The 14,314-nt window shown below is 38.9% G+C and overlaps 2 protein-coding genes across 6 annotated transcripts in view; one reads left to right on the top strand and one right to left on the bottom strand.

Annotated features, from left to right (window-relative positions):
• The first annotated feature begins 1,262 nt into the window (after positions 1-1,262).
• On the top strand, positions 1,263-6,493 carry LOC113046696 (cytochrome b561-like). Its single transcript, XM_026207603.1, has 6 exons — positions 1,263-1,482; positions 2,155-2,365; positions 3,768-3,866; positions 4,435-4,538; positions 4,890-5,047; positions 5,513-6,493. Exons 2-6 carry the CDS (start codon positions 2,158-2,160, stop codon positions 5,703-5,705), a joined length of 762 nt encoding a protein of 253 aa, XP_026063388.1. The 5' UTR covers positions 1,263-1,482; positions 2,155-2,157; the 3' UTR covers positions 5,706-6,493.
• Positions 6,494-6,644: 151 nt separating this feature from the next.
• The window catches only part of LOC113046694 (protein TANC2-like), a 132,182-nt gene continuing 124,512 nt past the window's right edge, over positions 6,645-14,314 (bottom strand). For all 5 annotated transcript variants that reach the window (XM_026207599.1, XM_026207601.1, XM_026207600.1 and 2 more), the window contains 4 exons: positions 12,697-12,788; positions 12,444-12,590; positions 10,883-10,983; positions 6,645-10,188 (listed from right to left, as the gene is read on the bottom strand). In XM_026207599.1, coding sequence (XP_026063384.1) covers positions 8,277-10,188; positions 10,883-10,983; positions 12,444-12,590; positions 12,697-12,788 — 2,252 coding nt within the window. In that variant the 3' untranslated portion in view covers positions 6,645-8,276. The remainder of the gene's footprint in view (positions 10,189-10,882; positions 10,984-12,443; positions 12,591-12,696; positions 12,789-14,314) is intronic.

Raw genomic sequence — 14,314 nt, 5'->3', positions numbered from 1 at the left:
TTTTAAGTTTAGAACTTGTCAACATTTGAAGTGGATCAAAATATTTGATCTTAATATTATATATATCTGAAATGCTTTTTATATATTGAACATTTTAACCACAACTTAAACCCAATATTGTAGATTAAAATACAGTTTGAGTGAAAAAATAAATGTTATTCATCAAATAATGGCAACATTAATATAAAATAATTATAATATAATACACTCACACACGTATATACACATACATTTTTTTTTACTTTTTAAAATTAATTTTCCATTAAAAGCCTATGTAAATAAACAAATGTATTCATAAAACATATGTATTTTATTTTATATTTGAATATTTTTAATTTTATGACAAGTTTTTATTATTATTATTATTAATTTCCCTCCAACAAGGTTTATGTTGTAACAGCCTATGTAAATAAGCAAATATATTTATTTAAAATGTATTTTATTTACTCTTTTCTTTATATTATTCTTTTCTTTTACTTCCCTCCATCCATATTCCAAACTGTTTATTCTAGGAACACAGTTTTTATATAATTAAATAAATGTTTAATAAAATGTTTAATTAAATAAATAAATGAAATGAGTAACAATAATACATACATTTTTACAAACATTTTAAAGGAATTATTACTTTTATTTAGCATTTTTTTTTACCAATTTTTAAGAAATTGTTTTATTTAAATTGATCCAAAGTATAAGCAAAGACATTTATTATGTTACAAAATATATATTTTTAAATACATTTTATTCCTTTGAACTTTTCTATTCATAAAATAAATGTATTAAGTTTTGTATTAAAAAGTAAAGCAGCAATACTGTTTTTAGCACTGATAATAATAATATTTATTTTATATTATTATTTGCCATCAGGAATAAATTACATTTTAATATAAATAGTTATTTTAAATTATAACAATATTATTGTTTTTACTGTATTTGTAATAAGATAAATGCGCCCTTGGTAAACATGAGAAACTTTTGTAAAACATTAAAAACATTAAAAATCTTACCGACCCCAGACTTTTGAACAGCATATAGTGCACTTAAAACAAAATGCTTTAGAAAGAATTACTGGATTGGAAGAATTACTAAATAAATTACTGGAACTAAAAGCGTCTGTCTAGCCTATGATTTAGACAAGATGATCACATCGTCAGCAATCGCTCAAAGATGTGGTTACCCAGGCAACCCAAGTTGCGATTCAGGCATCAACCTCTGCATAATGCAGCAGCCAATAGTGACAGCGCGGGGGCGTGGCCAGAATCTGCCCGTCAACTTCCAAGAGCGTCAAGCCGTGCGCTACAACACGAGTAACAGGCTATAGGCGAGTAAAGTCGTGCGTCTACATCAGAGACTGAACATCAGATCCAATTTTGAAAGTAGGTTACAAAACCCCTCAAGCAATAAGGATCTTGTGATTATTTTCCAAAATACGCAATCATAAAAACACGCCCTTTCCTCTGGCTGTCTGGAGACGTGGCGCAGGTGAGTGACACTTTCTCCATACTATTGACAGCGCGTGATGCACCAGAATTTAGTGACAAATGCAATTTAAAATGGCATCATCTCTGGATTATGTTTTGCATGACGTCTACAGTTTCCCCACGCTCTCTTATACAGGTTTAATCTCATAGCGTGTTATTATCACGATGTTAGTGGTTCTGGAGCTCCAAACATGATGTGTTTGTGCCAGCTGAGTGGGGATCTAAACTTCTTAATCATCATGCAGTCATATAACAGATTGTTTTTACAGTGGCTGATGTTGTGCTTTCGTAAGACCACATGATACTTAAACACACAAGACTGAAGGTCTTTATCTGCATAATGTGTTTACTAAAGGTTTCATAAAGCATCACGTGACGTGACTATCCAAACCACAATATGAAGACTAATTACATAACCCTGCAGCTTCTTCACTGCCATTATCAAAATCAGATGTTAAATAATATTGCAAATATAGAATAAAAAGTAAAAACTATTATGTACGTATTGAAAATATGGTCTATATTTAGAACGTGTTTGGGTCAAATTAGTCTATTTTACTTGAAGAAAGCACATCTGGTATCACTATAACTCATGAACTACTTAATTAGCATAAGAGGTGGAGTATTGTGCATCACTGGAAGGTTTTCCCGGTTTCTCTCTCCTGTCTGGAAGGTGATGGAGGGTATGCCGGTTAGCATGGGCGGCTTGCGGACGCTGCCGTGGTACGTGGCGGGCTCTCAGGTGCTGGGGGTGGCAAGTGTGGTGATCACAGGCGTGTGGATGGGACATTACCGCGGAGGCTACGCCTGGGACGGCTCCACACAAGAGTTTAACGTCCACCCTCTCTGTATGGTCCTCGGCCTGGTCTTCCTCTACGGAGATGGTAAGAATTAAGTGTAAAGATACCATATGTATTGTTTTATCCTTATTAACTTGAAGTTTGCAAAGAGAAAATAAAAGACGAGCTGCAGTTAAGGAAACACCCGAGACTGCTGATGTAGTTTTTCAGCCCTGAATATTAAATAGATGTATTTTCTCTAGCCGAGCAGTTTAACTTGCCTTTCCAAAACAACCTAGAAAACTAATCTTTTTTTTCCATTTAATCATTTTTTAATTCCTTGAAATTAGTGATTAACCTAGCTTTCCTCTGCCAAGTTGGTAACATGAACAAATGTTGCCATTATTTGACGATTAACCCATTTATTATTTCACTCCAACTGTAGTTAAATCTACATTATTGGGTTTAAATTGTGGTTAAAATGTTCAATACATCAAAAGTATTTCATACAATATATATATATATATATATATATATATATATATATATATATATATATATATATATATATATATATATATATATATGTTGTAAAGGTTTAGAAGTCAAAAATAAATCAATATGAAATCATAATATACTAGATGTAATTTTGTAATATTATTATTATTGTTTATGATTCATCAATTGAGGTTATTCTTAAAAAAACAAGTGACTTAGTAATGTTTCATTAAACAATATGTCAGTAATTTAGAAATTAGCTGCTTATGGAGACCAAGCGCTTCAGTGTAATGGTCTAATAAGACATCTGTGTGTCTTCTGTCTCTCAGCCTTTAGGGGGTTTGTATGTGACTCTTTGCTTTCAATAAAACACACACAATATACTGAGCAGTAAGGGTCAGCTAATGCTATTAGAGCTAATATCGGATTTGCTCCCTGAATAAATGAATCAATATGGGCTGGGATACTTCGAGGTTGGTTTTCAAACAGAGATCAAGCCCTGCTGAGAGTCGCTATTGTGTGCTCTTTTTCTATTAATCAGTAACTGCTATAGGCACAGGACAAAGGAACAGAAGTAAGAGAGATGTTATTAAAGCATAATCACAGTCAATTCAAGGTTCTTCCATCTGGACACTTAAAACACTCAACAGAGACAGATACTAATTGAGCTAATATCTTTAGCAGTGCTCGTCTGATTCAAAGCCCTTGTCATGGCAATTCAATTAGGACATTATACCTGAAATGTCATTGGCCTGTTAGAGCTTTAGCTGTCCCAAAAAGCAGCAGTAAAAACAGCCCAGAGGACATCTGTCTGCTTGTAGAAAGGCCAGAAAACATGTGTTATTCATCAGGTCACAGCATCTGGAGAATTTCAAACCTGACGCAGACCGTTTTTGGTCCTGTACCTTTAAGACTTTAAAATGTCTTCTGTTACTTTCTAATTGTAATGATTTTACACTTTGCGTGGGAAACCATGACTTGATTAGTTCTTGTTCCTTCTCTACCGCAGCTGTTCTGGTTTATCGTGTCTTTAGAAACGAGAGCAAACGCTCGGTGAAAATTCTCCACGCTCTGCTGCATATGATGGCTCTTATCATCAGTATTGTGGGTAAGTCCAGCTCGAGTTTGCTAACAGGTCAGAAGAAACAGTAAATGACATTTGGCAGCACTATTGTTTTGCTGGGCATTTGTTCAGCAAGACAGATTCGAGCTGTAATTCTCAACTGCTGCGGTCACAATCATTTCCCATGTCTAATGTGCCATTTGAACCGTTAAATAAGGGGAAAACTAACATTTCCCTCAGATAAACACGTGTATTTGAATAATCGCAAGGCACAGGTAAACACCAGTATGCATTCAGCAGTTTGAGATCAGCCTCCATTTCTAAATAAATCCTTAGGTTTTTACTTTCTATTTGTTAAGTAATCCTATTAAGCCATATTAAACCAACTGTTTTCAGCATTGATAATAAATGTTTTTTAAATTAGAATGATTTCTGAAGGATCATGTGACACTGAAGACTGGAGTAATGATGCTGAAAATTCAGTGTTTTTCGTCACTGGAATAAATTATATTTTAAAATATATTAATATAGAAAATGGCTACTTCAAAGTAAAATAATATTTCAAACACTATAATATATGTACTGTTTAATATCTCCTCTTTTCTCTTGTCAGGTCTGGTGGCTGTATTTGACTTCCATTCGGCAGCTAAGATCCCTCATATGTATTCTCTGCACAGCTGGTGTGGCATGCTCACGTTTGTGCTGTTTTTCATTCAGGTAATTTGCAGTCATTTCACTGTGACCAGCATTTGCATTAAAACATCTTCCTTCTTCCTTCTTATGAGTGGATGTGGTTTGAAAGCACTTTGCTCTGCTTTAGAAACCCTCTTGTGGATGATCACATCCATTACACTGCTAACATTGCCATTCATGTTTGCATTCGTTTTTATTGGCAATGGAAAACCACCCTTGAAACATCCTCGTAAAATTATATTAAATAAAAAAATATAATTTTCACTTCTTTATAGTCTTTTTTTCATTATTTGAGAAGAGCTGATTTGAAAAACATTTTTAAGAGGCCTGTAAAGTCATCTTTGGAGCGACTGCTTCTTCTCTCATTTCCTTCAGTGGTTACTGGGACTGGGATTTTTCCTTTTCCCATGGGCCTCTGCTCAGTTGAGGAGCTGGTATCTCCCACTGCACGTCTTCTTCGGCCTGTTGCTGCTGGTCATGGCCGTGGGATCCTGTCTGCTGGGAATCACAGAGAAACTGCTCTTCAATATCATGTGAGTGCCAGTGAATGCATCTGAAATATTTATCTTAAAAAAATAATAAAAGCACTAAAAGCTGAGGTAAAAATGTCAAATGGGAGGAAAGCAATGAGTCACTTTTCAGTGAATATTAATGATATTTGGCTTCTTTTCTGCATCTCTCACGGTTTGGCATCAAATACTCCTTTTATGTACTCCTTCCATTTACTGCAGACATCATGAATACTGTACTTCATTACTTCATTACTTTATACATAAACACTTTTCATGTGTGGGTGACTTTTGGCAGGTAAACAAATCCATAATACCATGGCCAGAAAATAGGAAACGTCCCACACATTGACCTGACTTGGAAATCTTTATGAAATAATGTTGTTTGAGTCAAAGTGGGTTTTGAAGCTCGTTATTTAAGATTCACAAGCTACTACGGTGCTTTTCTATTCATCAATGACAATTGTATGGCACATTTCTTATTCTCAGGGAAACTTACTCCAGGTTTACTGGTGAGGGGGTCCTGGCAAACATTTTAGGCTTGCTGCTGGTGTCCTTTGGGGTCGTGGTGGGTTACGTGGTGACGAGAGATGATTTTAGACGACCACCGAATCCTGAGGAGGAGGCTCTATCTGTGCACTTTAAGACCCTGTCGGAAGGAGAAATCCCCAGTTCTCCTTAATGTCCTCATACACTCCAAAAACGGCCTTTCTGAACTTCCTGCCTTTCTACCCGTGTCCTAGCAAACCTGTCAGCCACTTCCTCCTTTTGCTGTCTTCTCGTTTTGTATTCCCTCATACTTACAATTAAAGTTACTCAGCAACAGACAATAATTAAATGTTATATATATATATATACATATTTTAAAGTAACTCCTAATTGTGCCAAATCAAATTAACATGAAAAAATAAGAGTTGTGTATCCTGTGTCTTTAAATGTATTAGATTCAGGATGCACTTTCTTGTGCCTTAACATTCATTTGTACCAGACCGTAATGAAAAAGTAAAATCCGCTACAATGATCATTATTATTGTTTAAAGTCAGAGGGCACAGCACTACATCAGTGAATGTTTATTCTCCATCTTTGCCATTTTCAACATTTATTTTATATTACAGACTAATCTTATTCTTATCACAGTATATGTATGCTGTATTTATGCTGTATTTAAACGAAAATATGTTACAGCTCTGCCTGTACAAATGACTGAAAAGTACTTGAAAATAATGTTGGATTGTTAAGACCAAAATCTCTAGTATCCATGATCTGAAATAAAAAAAAGTATATTATTTAAATGAAAAAGAAAAAAAAGTCTTATTTGTGATCCAAACATTATCCGTCACAATCAGTTTAAAGAAGACAGATACTGTTTTACACTGTTTAGTGTGTGTATACTGTAAACACACTCATTCTGTCTTTCCATCTGAAATAATATGTATAAATGATCTGTAGGTGCCCTTGTACTGTAATTTTGTGTTGGCATGTTTGTATTGTCTAGTGGCAATATTTTTACCATGTTTATTATATCAGTAAGTAATGTTCCTAGTGCTTGCTTCATATGATCAATGTGATTAAGCTAAATAAATTCATGAGAAATAGGACTCCATGGAAAGTTATCTCAGCTTGATTTCTTTGAAGTGGTATTCTTTTTTAAATAAGTTCATTATTTCCCTCATACATACAGATGATTGTACAGTTTACAATCGTGTAACTGGATAAAAAGTCCTCATTCACGTTTCTGATTTTCCATCCCAGAAAACATCACAGCTCACATTTACAGACAATTTACAGAGAATCCTCCTTTGCAAACCCAGTTCCAAACAAATCAAAATATTAAAGCAAAATACATACAAAACGTAAATTTCATCAGTTCTTTTTTTGTCTATTAAGGGAAACGAGGAAATATATTGTGCCACAGTCTTGTCCCTCATACATAAAACCACACACATACACACACTCATGGTTGTGTATTAGCAGAGAGCATGCATTCTAGTTCAGCACATTATTTACAGCCATTTACATTTTGGTCATACAAAAGGAAAACAAATAGTTAAATACAAACACTGTTGTACAGTAAGCAGTATTCCAGGTCAACTCTGAGTGCACCTCATATAACTTTAAAAAGAGGAAATAATAATAGTTAAAACACTGCAAAAAGACCTGCTCTTTTTCAACAGCAGTTGAACATTGATAAGTAAAGCCAGATCCAGTGAGCGAATCTTGAGTTGCCACCGTCTTCCCACCAAGACATCTGTAAAAAAGTGCCTGACCTACCACTAGTGTTAGTTTAATGGCAATAAATGACACAGGCTTTGACATCAAGTCAGGTTTCCCATTTTTGAAAGCAAGTACTCACAGTATAAAACAAACAGGGAAAATGTTCTGAAGGCATGTTTCAGTGCACAAATAAACTCAAAGCATAATGAATGAGAGCATGTGAATTTGGAGGCTGCAAAAAAAAAAAAACGTAGCCTACTCCTAAGTTTCTTTGGAAAAGACCATTTCCATTTTAGTGGTTTGACTACTTTAGAGCGAGTAAATTAATGGCTGACCACCTGAATGCTACTTCCCTTGAACAGATATGAAATTATTAACCAAACACTACAGATTTTTGCATTGCTTTAAGGTAGCGATCCTGTTGACCTTTATAACCTGTTGACAGAAAATAAAAATGCCCAGAAAAGTCTAAAAAATATTTCACATTGCTGAGTGCATGTCAACTCGAGGCAAACTGAAAACACAACTGCATTGAAATTTAGGTGTATATATATTTATACAAACATAACTTAATTTTAAATATTTTTTTTTTGCTTTAGCAATATTGATCTGGAATATTTTAGGTACATTTTCAACTCGAGACACAGCAAGACTGTCAGGGATATTACTGGTTTGAGTGGGGGACATTGGTGAGGACATCTGGTCAAGGGGCCATGCTCAGCAATGTGTCCATGACTGGCATTGAGCAGACACCCTCTTAGAAAGTTACAGAAAAGTAATTGGTTTGTGTACAGCAGTTACACAGGCCTACTATAAGTCCAATGGGTCCTGATACTTCCATTTTTTTTTTGTCCAGAGCAAATATAGATGCATTTGATTTGAACATGCTAGATTCACTTCACATCATTGAAATTCACCTTGAGAGGTCTTTATTTTCATTATCCAGATATGGGACGTAAAACGAAGAGATAAGATGGTCAACATGTTAGATATTCCTCGAGAATGTTTTAATAAATCTTGCACACCGAATCTTTATTCTTACACGTTAGACTCCACAAAGGGTCTCTTTGGTTTAATGGGCGAGGTTGGGCCTTGCCTTTCATTTCGAGACATCTGCCTAAACTCACTGTCCTGGTAGGCCTGGGAAACTGGCAGAGTCCGTGCCACTTTCACATCCGGGTATGTGGGAACCTGGCTAACTCGGCCCATAGCGTCTGCCCGGTCCCTCGTCACACCAGAGGAGTTGGAGTAGAAATCTTCATCCATGAGGTGGCCATTGTGAGCATTGTTGGTGCGGTTGTAGTAGGCGATATGGCTGATATGGGGTGCTGCTTGTTGCCCATAGCCCATGTTGCTAGGGGAAGAGGCTGGACTGTTCACCACTGTATCCAGAGAAGTAACCGTCCAGGGTCGAGAACCCGAAGAGGACGATGCCAGCGAAGGCTGCTGCTGAAGGTACTGCTGAGTCCTTGCAGTCTTGTCGATAATTCCCATGAAAGGTGTAGCGCGGGAGCGAAGTGCTTCCCCTGGATATGTTCCACCCACCATCCGGAAGTCTGCGCCTTGTGGGGGTGACACCGGTGAAAGGTCATCATGGTAGCCGCCTTCATAGGAAAGCTTTAGAGGGATCTCCATTTGCTGCGCAGAAGCTGACACCCTGAACCCTGGGCCTAGGTTAGCGGCAGAACCTGCCACCAAACTGTTGCTGGATGGAGAGAAGCGTAGACCCGTACTGTGGGAGTGAATAAGGGGGCGTGGAGCTGATGGGTGCTGTTTGGGTTCCGCACTATTCGCGCTGACTGGACGTCGGGCTTGAAGGTTCTCTGGTGAACCCAGAGTCACCTGTCGCTCCATTTCATGAGGCGAGACTGGATAGTAGGCAGTAGACTGACTGCGGCTGATCTGCGGTGTCTGAGCATAACGGATTCCTCCGGGATTGGGTCTGTATGCAGAGGGGGGCCTCTGAGGAAGCTCGTCCTCCACAAGGCCAGGATCCATGCTGATGGCACGCTGATACAAGGCCCCTGCACTCAGACTGCCCTGAGGTTGAAGTGAGGAGGAGTATCCTCCATCCCCAAGTTCATCCATGTCTCCTGGGCAGCGGGCGCTCATCGAGTGTGCAATCTGACTGTATGCACTACTACCCAGTACGGCACTGGAGTGCACCGCGGTGCTGGGTTGGTTGGTGCGAACGATCTGAGCCTTGGCTGGCTGCAACCACTGGGTCTGTTGTGATGGCTGGGAAGTCTGTTGGGAAAATTGAAAAGAACGTTGGCTGCTCATCTTGGACAGAGGGGACTTGGGTCGCCCTGCAAGCTGGTCCTGCTGGTACCGTCCTGCAGAGGCAGACTGGGGACGGTACATGGCAACTCCCTCAGAGGTGGGGCTGGCACGAAACTGAGGTCCACGGCGTAACGGTGATGGTGGTGGGCTGAAGTGGTAGGAACCCTGATGAGGGGGACTGGGCCGGAAGTGAGAGCTCTGGTGCGTTGGTGAGAGTGACGGAGAGGGGGATTGGTAGCCTTGCCTGGTAGGAGAGGACATTGAAGGGGGACTGGGGCGAAGGTCATATGATTGGCCCAAGTAGGGTGAATCATGATGGCTCGGAGATGGAGGCATGTTTTGAATGACAGGAAGTCCCGATGTTATAGTGTGGGGCTCAGCAGGAGAACCAAGTGGTAGGCCGTCCAAATCCCGCTCAAGGTAATCATCGTCCTCCTCAAACAAGTCCTGGACAGGCTCCATGTCTGAAATGTGGGGCTCCATTGGAGGAGGCGGGCCCATGGATGGGGCTTGATCGCGGGGAGGGGAAGGAGGTGGATCCAGCTCCTGTTGTTGTTCAACTTGATGACACTCTTCTTCTACACGTTGCAGCAGGCGCTGGATCTCGCGATTATTGGGACATAGACGCACAGCTTCACTCAGGTCCTCCAGGGCTGCGTGGAATTGCCTACAGTGAGGGATACCAAGAATGAAAGAGAGCAGGCAGGTGGAATATGGGAGTAGGAAAAAAGAAAGGAAGAAATGTGCTTGTTAACCAATGAATTGACTGATAAAGACTAAGAAATGACTATTGCTCAAGGAATATATTCAGAGTTCAATGCAAGTCGATTGTCAATTACCCTACAGAATAACTACGATTCATTCCACGTTTAGTAAAAACAAAAATCATTCTTGCACTTACAGTAGAAGTCAAGTTCACTTTTACTTACAGTAAAAGTCAAAGTCAACTCAATTGAATTTAACCCGGAACATTTGTTAGATATTTGACCAACTGATCAAAATTACAGACCCCAAAAAACTTCTGGTTCTCAAAACCAAGCAAGTTGATATAAGTGCTCTGGGCACAGAGAGTCAAAGTAAACAAAACTGTGGAGAGGAAAAGGAATAAAATATGAATGATGGACATTCTAAAGAAAAATAATCTGATTGGTCAACAAAACATGAGGTATGAAGAACAGGTCTAATCCTGCTGTGACATCTAATGATGCAGAAGTCAAGGGGCTTACACTGACTTCTATCTTGAAGCTCTAGCATAGCACTACGTCAACCATTCGAAACGTATTCGGACAGTTTGGGTCATGATCTGTCAGCACTTTATCTGTGCTAGAGACAGAATGTGTTTTAAAGGCTGTCCTGGTTACCTGCTGCTGCGCTTGGCACGGGCTCGTGCGTAATAGGCTTCATAGGCTTTGGGTTTCAACTCTAGTGCCTTGGAGGCAAACTCCTCCGCCATCCCAAAGTCCTGCAAGCAACAACAGGACCAACAGTCATACACTGAGCTGTACATGAGGTCAGAGGGAAGACACACACACAGACACACACACACACATATGTGCATGTGTACATGCACACAAACACTGACACGCACACATCCACAAAGACTCATCACTTATTCAGATACACGCAGGTTGAACATGAACATGTCACATTTATATGAGGATGTGAACACTGATTATTACAAAAATAAACACAAAAAATATATATTTTGAGCACCATTAGTGCAAATACGATAAACAGACATAATTATGGAAATGCTTGTAGATACTTATAAAATGTACTGACACACATAGAAATATATAGACAGTGGAAGATGCGATGTGACAGCTCAAACCTCTTCCTGTACTAAGCCTAACAGTTAACAAATCCAACAAATGTCAGAAAAACCCAATGATCCAACAAAAACGGAAACAAGGATGAGAGCATGATGGCAAGAAAAACTACAGCATGAGCCGAGTATATTTGAAGATTTCTGGAGGATTTCTCCATCCGGAGGATGGAGGTTTGAAAATCCAAATGCAAAATGTTCTTTGGGCGAGATTAAAATGAGAAATAATGTAGCAATAAAGAAGAAAGAAAAAGTGAAGATCAAAATATCTCTTAATGCATCACTAATGTCTTTATGATCCTTGATCTCCAACTGCTTTCGTCTTAAAGCGTTTTCAAAAGCAATTAAGAATACAGACCAAATGCAAAACTAATATGTGCAGTTTGTTGGTTAGGTGCTTGTATTTGCATGGTGGCATGTAAACATGGAGATTTACAGTATTAAGTGGTCAAAAGATATGGGCTTTTAAACCAGTGTCAGTATTTACAGTGGAGAGTGGCCAGTGGCCAATGTAATACTGATATCATGGACTTTAGTTAGGGTAGACATCAAATTTAATATAACGCAATAATGTGTACAGTGTCTTGCAATGTCTTAAAGGGTAGTTTAAGGATACTTCACCCAAAAATGAAAATATATCATTTATTACTCTCCCTCATGTTGTTTCTAAACCTGTACAATCTTCATCATCTTCAGAACACAAATTAAGATATTTTGGATGAAATCCAAGAGCTTTCTGACCCTCCATAAACAGCAAGGGTCCTAAAGCACAAACACAGTAAGGGTTCTGAAGTTGTGTTCTGAAAGTGAACAAAGGTCTTACGGGTTGGGAATGACATGAGAGTAAATAAATATAAAATTTTCATTTTTGGGTGAACTATTCCTTTAATTCACTTTATTTTTTTTATATATGGATGTTTTTCATATAACATTTTTGATTTTCAGGATATATGCTGCCCACCCTAAATAGGGTATACCAAAAATTTGGTATAATATGATATACTGTATTATAATTATAAATATTTAAATTTTAAAATAGCACACACAATTACAAAACCAGTTTTATGAAATTATGAAACCCAGTGCTTTGGACTCACATTCATTTTCCTCCGGCAGCGGGAGAGGTTGAGCAGCAGAGAAACTTTGAGCTCACGGAAGGTCTTCAGGTCCTCGGTGAAACCCTCTCGTGGGAACTTCTTCAGGGCGTACTGGTAGCGTTGGGCGGCTTCTTTTACCTTTCCTTTCTGGAACAGCAAGACATTCTTACTTTTGAATTGGTTCATAATATAATATATATTTATGAGACATGCACACGCATGGGTTTGGCGGAATATTCCAAATGCAACTCACCTTGTAGAATCCATCTCCTTCCTCTATCAGTTTACTCAGCAGAACAATCATAATATCAGGTTTTGATGTGGCCATTGCCCATGTTGCAGGACCTGGGTGCAAAAAAAAAAAGGGGCAAAGCACAGATTCAGCACAGATTGACAGTCCGTATGAGCACAAACTAGCTTGCTAATCTCCGAGGAACACAAAGGAGCGAGCAGGCTGCCACAATATCTTGCTTAAAAGGAGGCAAAGTCTATGAACAACTCTTGGATAATCACAAAAAGCCATGGCAACACGCCAGACAGAATAACGAGAAACAAATCACGAGCAGTTTGGCTGTTTATACCTTGCTGAAATTGACATCTGTTTATACTGGCAATACAAACATTAAGTCCAACAGCTACTGAAGTTGCAGTCAGCATGCTTGAGCTCTCTGTGGAGAGCCTGAATAGAGGTCATGTGTTTCTACTGGTTTGGACTGAATGTACGTACAGTGGAGGGAGGGTGGGAATAAGAGATTGATAGTGGTATACAGTTAGAGCTGTAGATTTGGCCATGGGCAGCCAGTTGCAGTATGCAGGCAGGCAGTGATTTAGTGCAATTCATGCAAGGCACAGTTGAGGACACACTAATAAGCACAGAATTAGGTACCAAACTGGCCAACAGCCTGAAAAAGCCAAACTGACAGCAACTGTGGGAAAAAAATGAGGGGATTTGTTCACACAGGATGCATTCTTTCAATCAAAACCAACTAGATGCAATGCAGCATAAACAAGAGAACCAGACAGTATTCATAAACACGTGTTTAACTTCAAACGGCATCATAAGTCTGAGCTTATGGCAAAAGGTACTAAAAACAGTAAGATGTGTTGCAGCAATCGAAGATGTCCATTGTAATAAAGCAGAATAGAACAGAATGCAGGTGTTAACTTATTTTAACTTGATACAAAATGTTAAATTGCAACTTTAGAGACATTGCAATGGTCAAAGATGACTCTTTGTCACATGATTACATAGAAAACAGTTGCAAAACAGTGCAAGAATGCATTCTGTGTTAACGCTCCCCAAAACCACAGAAGACTCAGCATTTAGAAACATTCTGCAGCATCATGCAAAAATGCAACACTGGTTTTCCTACATGCAGCCATGCAAGCAAAAAATAAATAAAAATCAACATCTACCATCAGAATTTTGCAGTATATATTTACACAAAATCCACCCATGTTTATGGCTGATAGCTGCTCTATTCATCATAGCCAAGAATGATATGAAGATTAAATGCCTTTCACATCGGGGCACCCAAAACACTGACAGACCCGGTCAATGGAGAAGGGACCAAACAGGTAATGAGATGGAGGGACACAGTCAAAAATGGCAAATGGGACGCACAAAGGTCTGTGTTTTACCTCGGGCACGGGTGGGGAGTGTCTGACATCCTGGTTACGAGGAGAGAAGTGGTGGAAAGGGTCACGAGTGAAAGGGTGACAGGTTATTGGGGAAGAGTGAAGTATCCGTATGAGACAGGGAGCAAAGGTTTATGAAAACAGGAAACGGGGAGAATATGATAGAGAGCACACGAGAAGGAGGGTTAGGCTCGGATGACTGAGCTCACAGCGAGGGGTATGAAGGAGAAAGA

This window comes from Carassius auratus, chromosome 28 (genome assembly GCF_003368295.1).
Source record: "Carassius auratus strain Wakin chromosome 28, ASM336829v1, whole genome shotgun sequence".
In the NCBI taxonomy this organism is placed as follows: Eukaryota; Metazoa; Chordata; class Actinopteri; order Cypriniformes; family Cyprinidae; genus Carassius; species Carassius auratus.
Note: the sequence above shows the minus strand (reverse complement) of the source record. Positions and strands in the feature narration are given on the sequence as shown.

Excerpts from the sequence above, each read along its gene's own strand:
- LOC113046696 (XM_026207603.1), top strand. The coding sequence starts at position 2,158 with ATGGAGGGTATGCCGGTTAGCATGGGCGGCTTGCGGACGCTGCCGTGG. Across the intron at positions 2,366-3,767 it reads GGTCTTCCTCTACGGAGATG|CTGTTCTGGTTTATCGTGTC; the intron begins GTAAGAATTAAG and ends TCTCTACCGCAG. Across the intron at positions 5,048-5,512 it reads AAACTGCTCTTCAATATCAT|GGAAACTTACTCCAGGTTTA; the intron begins GTGAGTGCCAGT and ends TCTTATTCTCAG.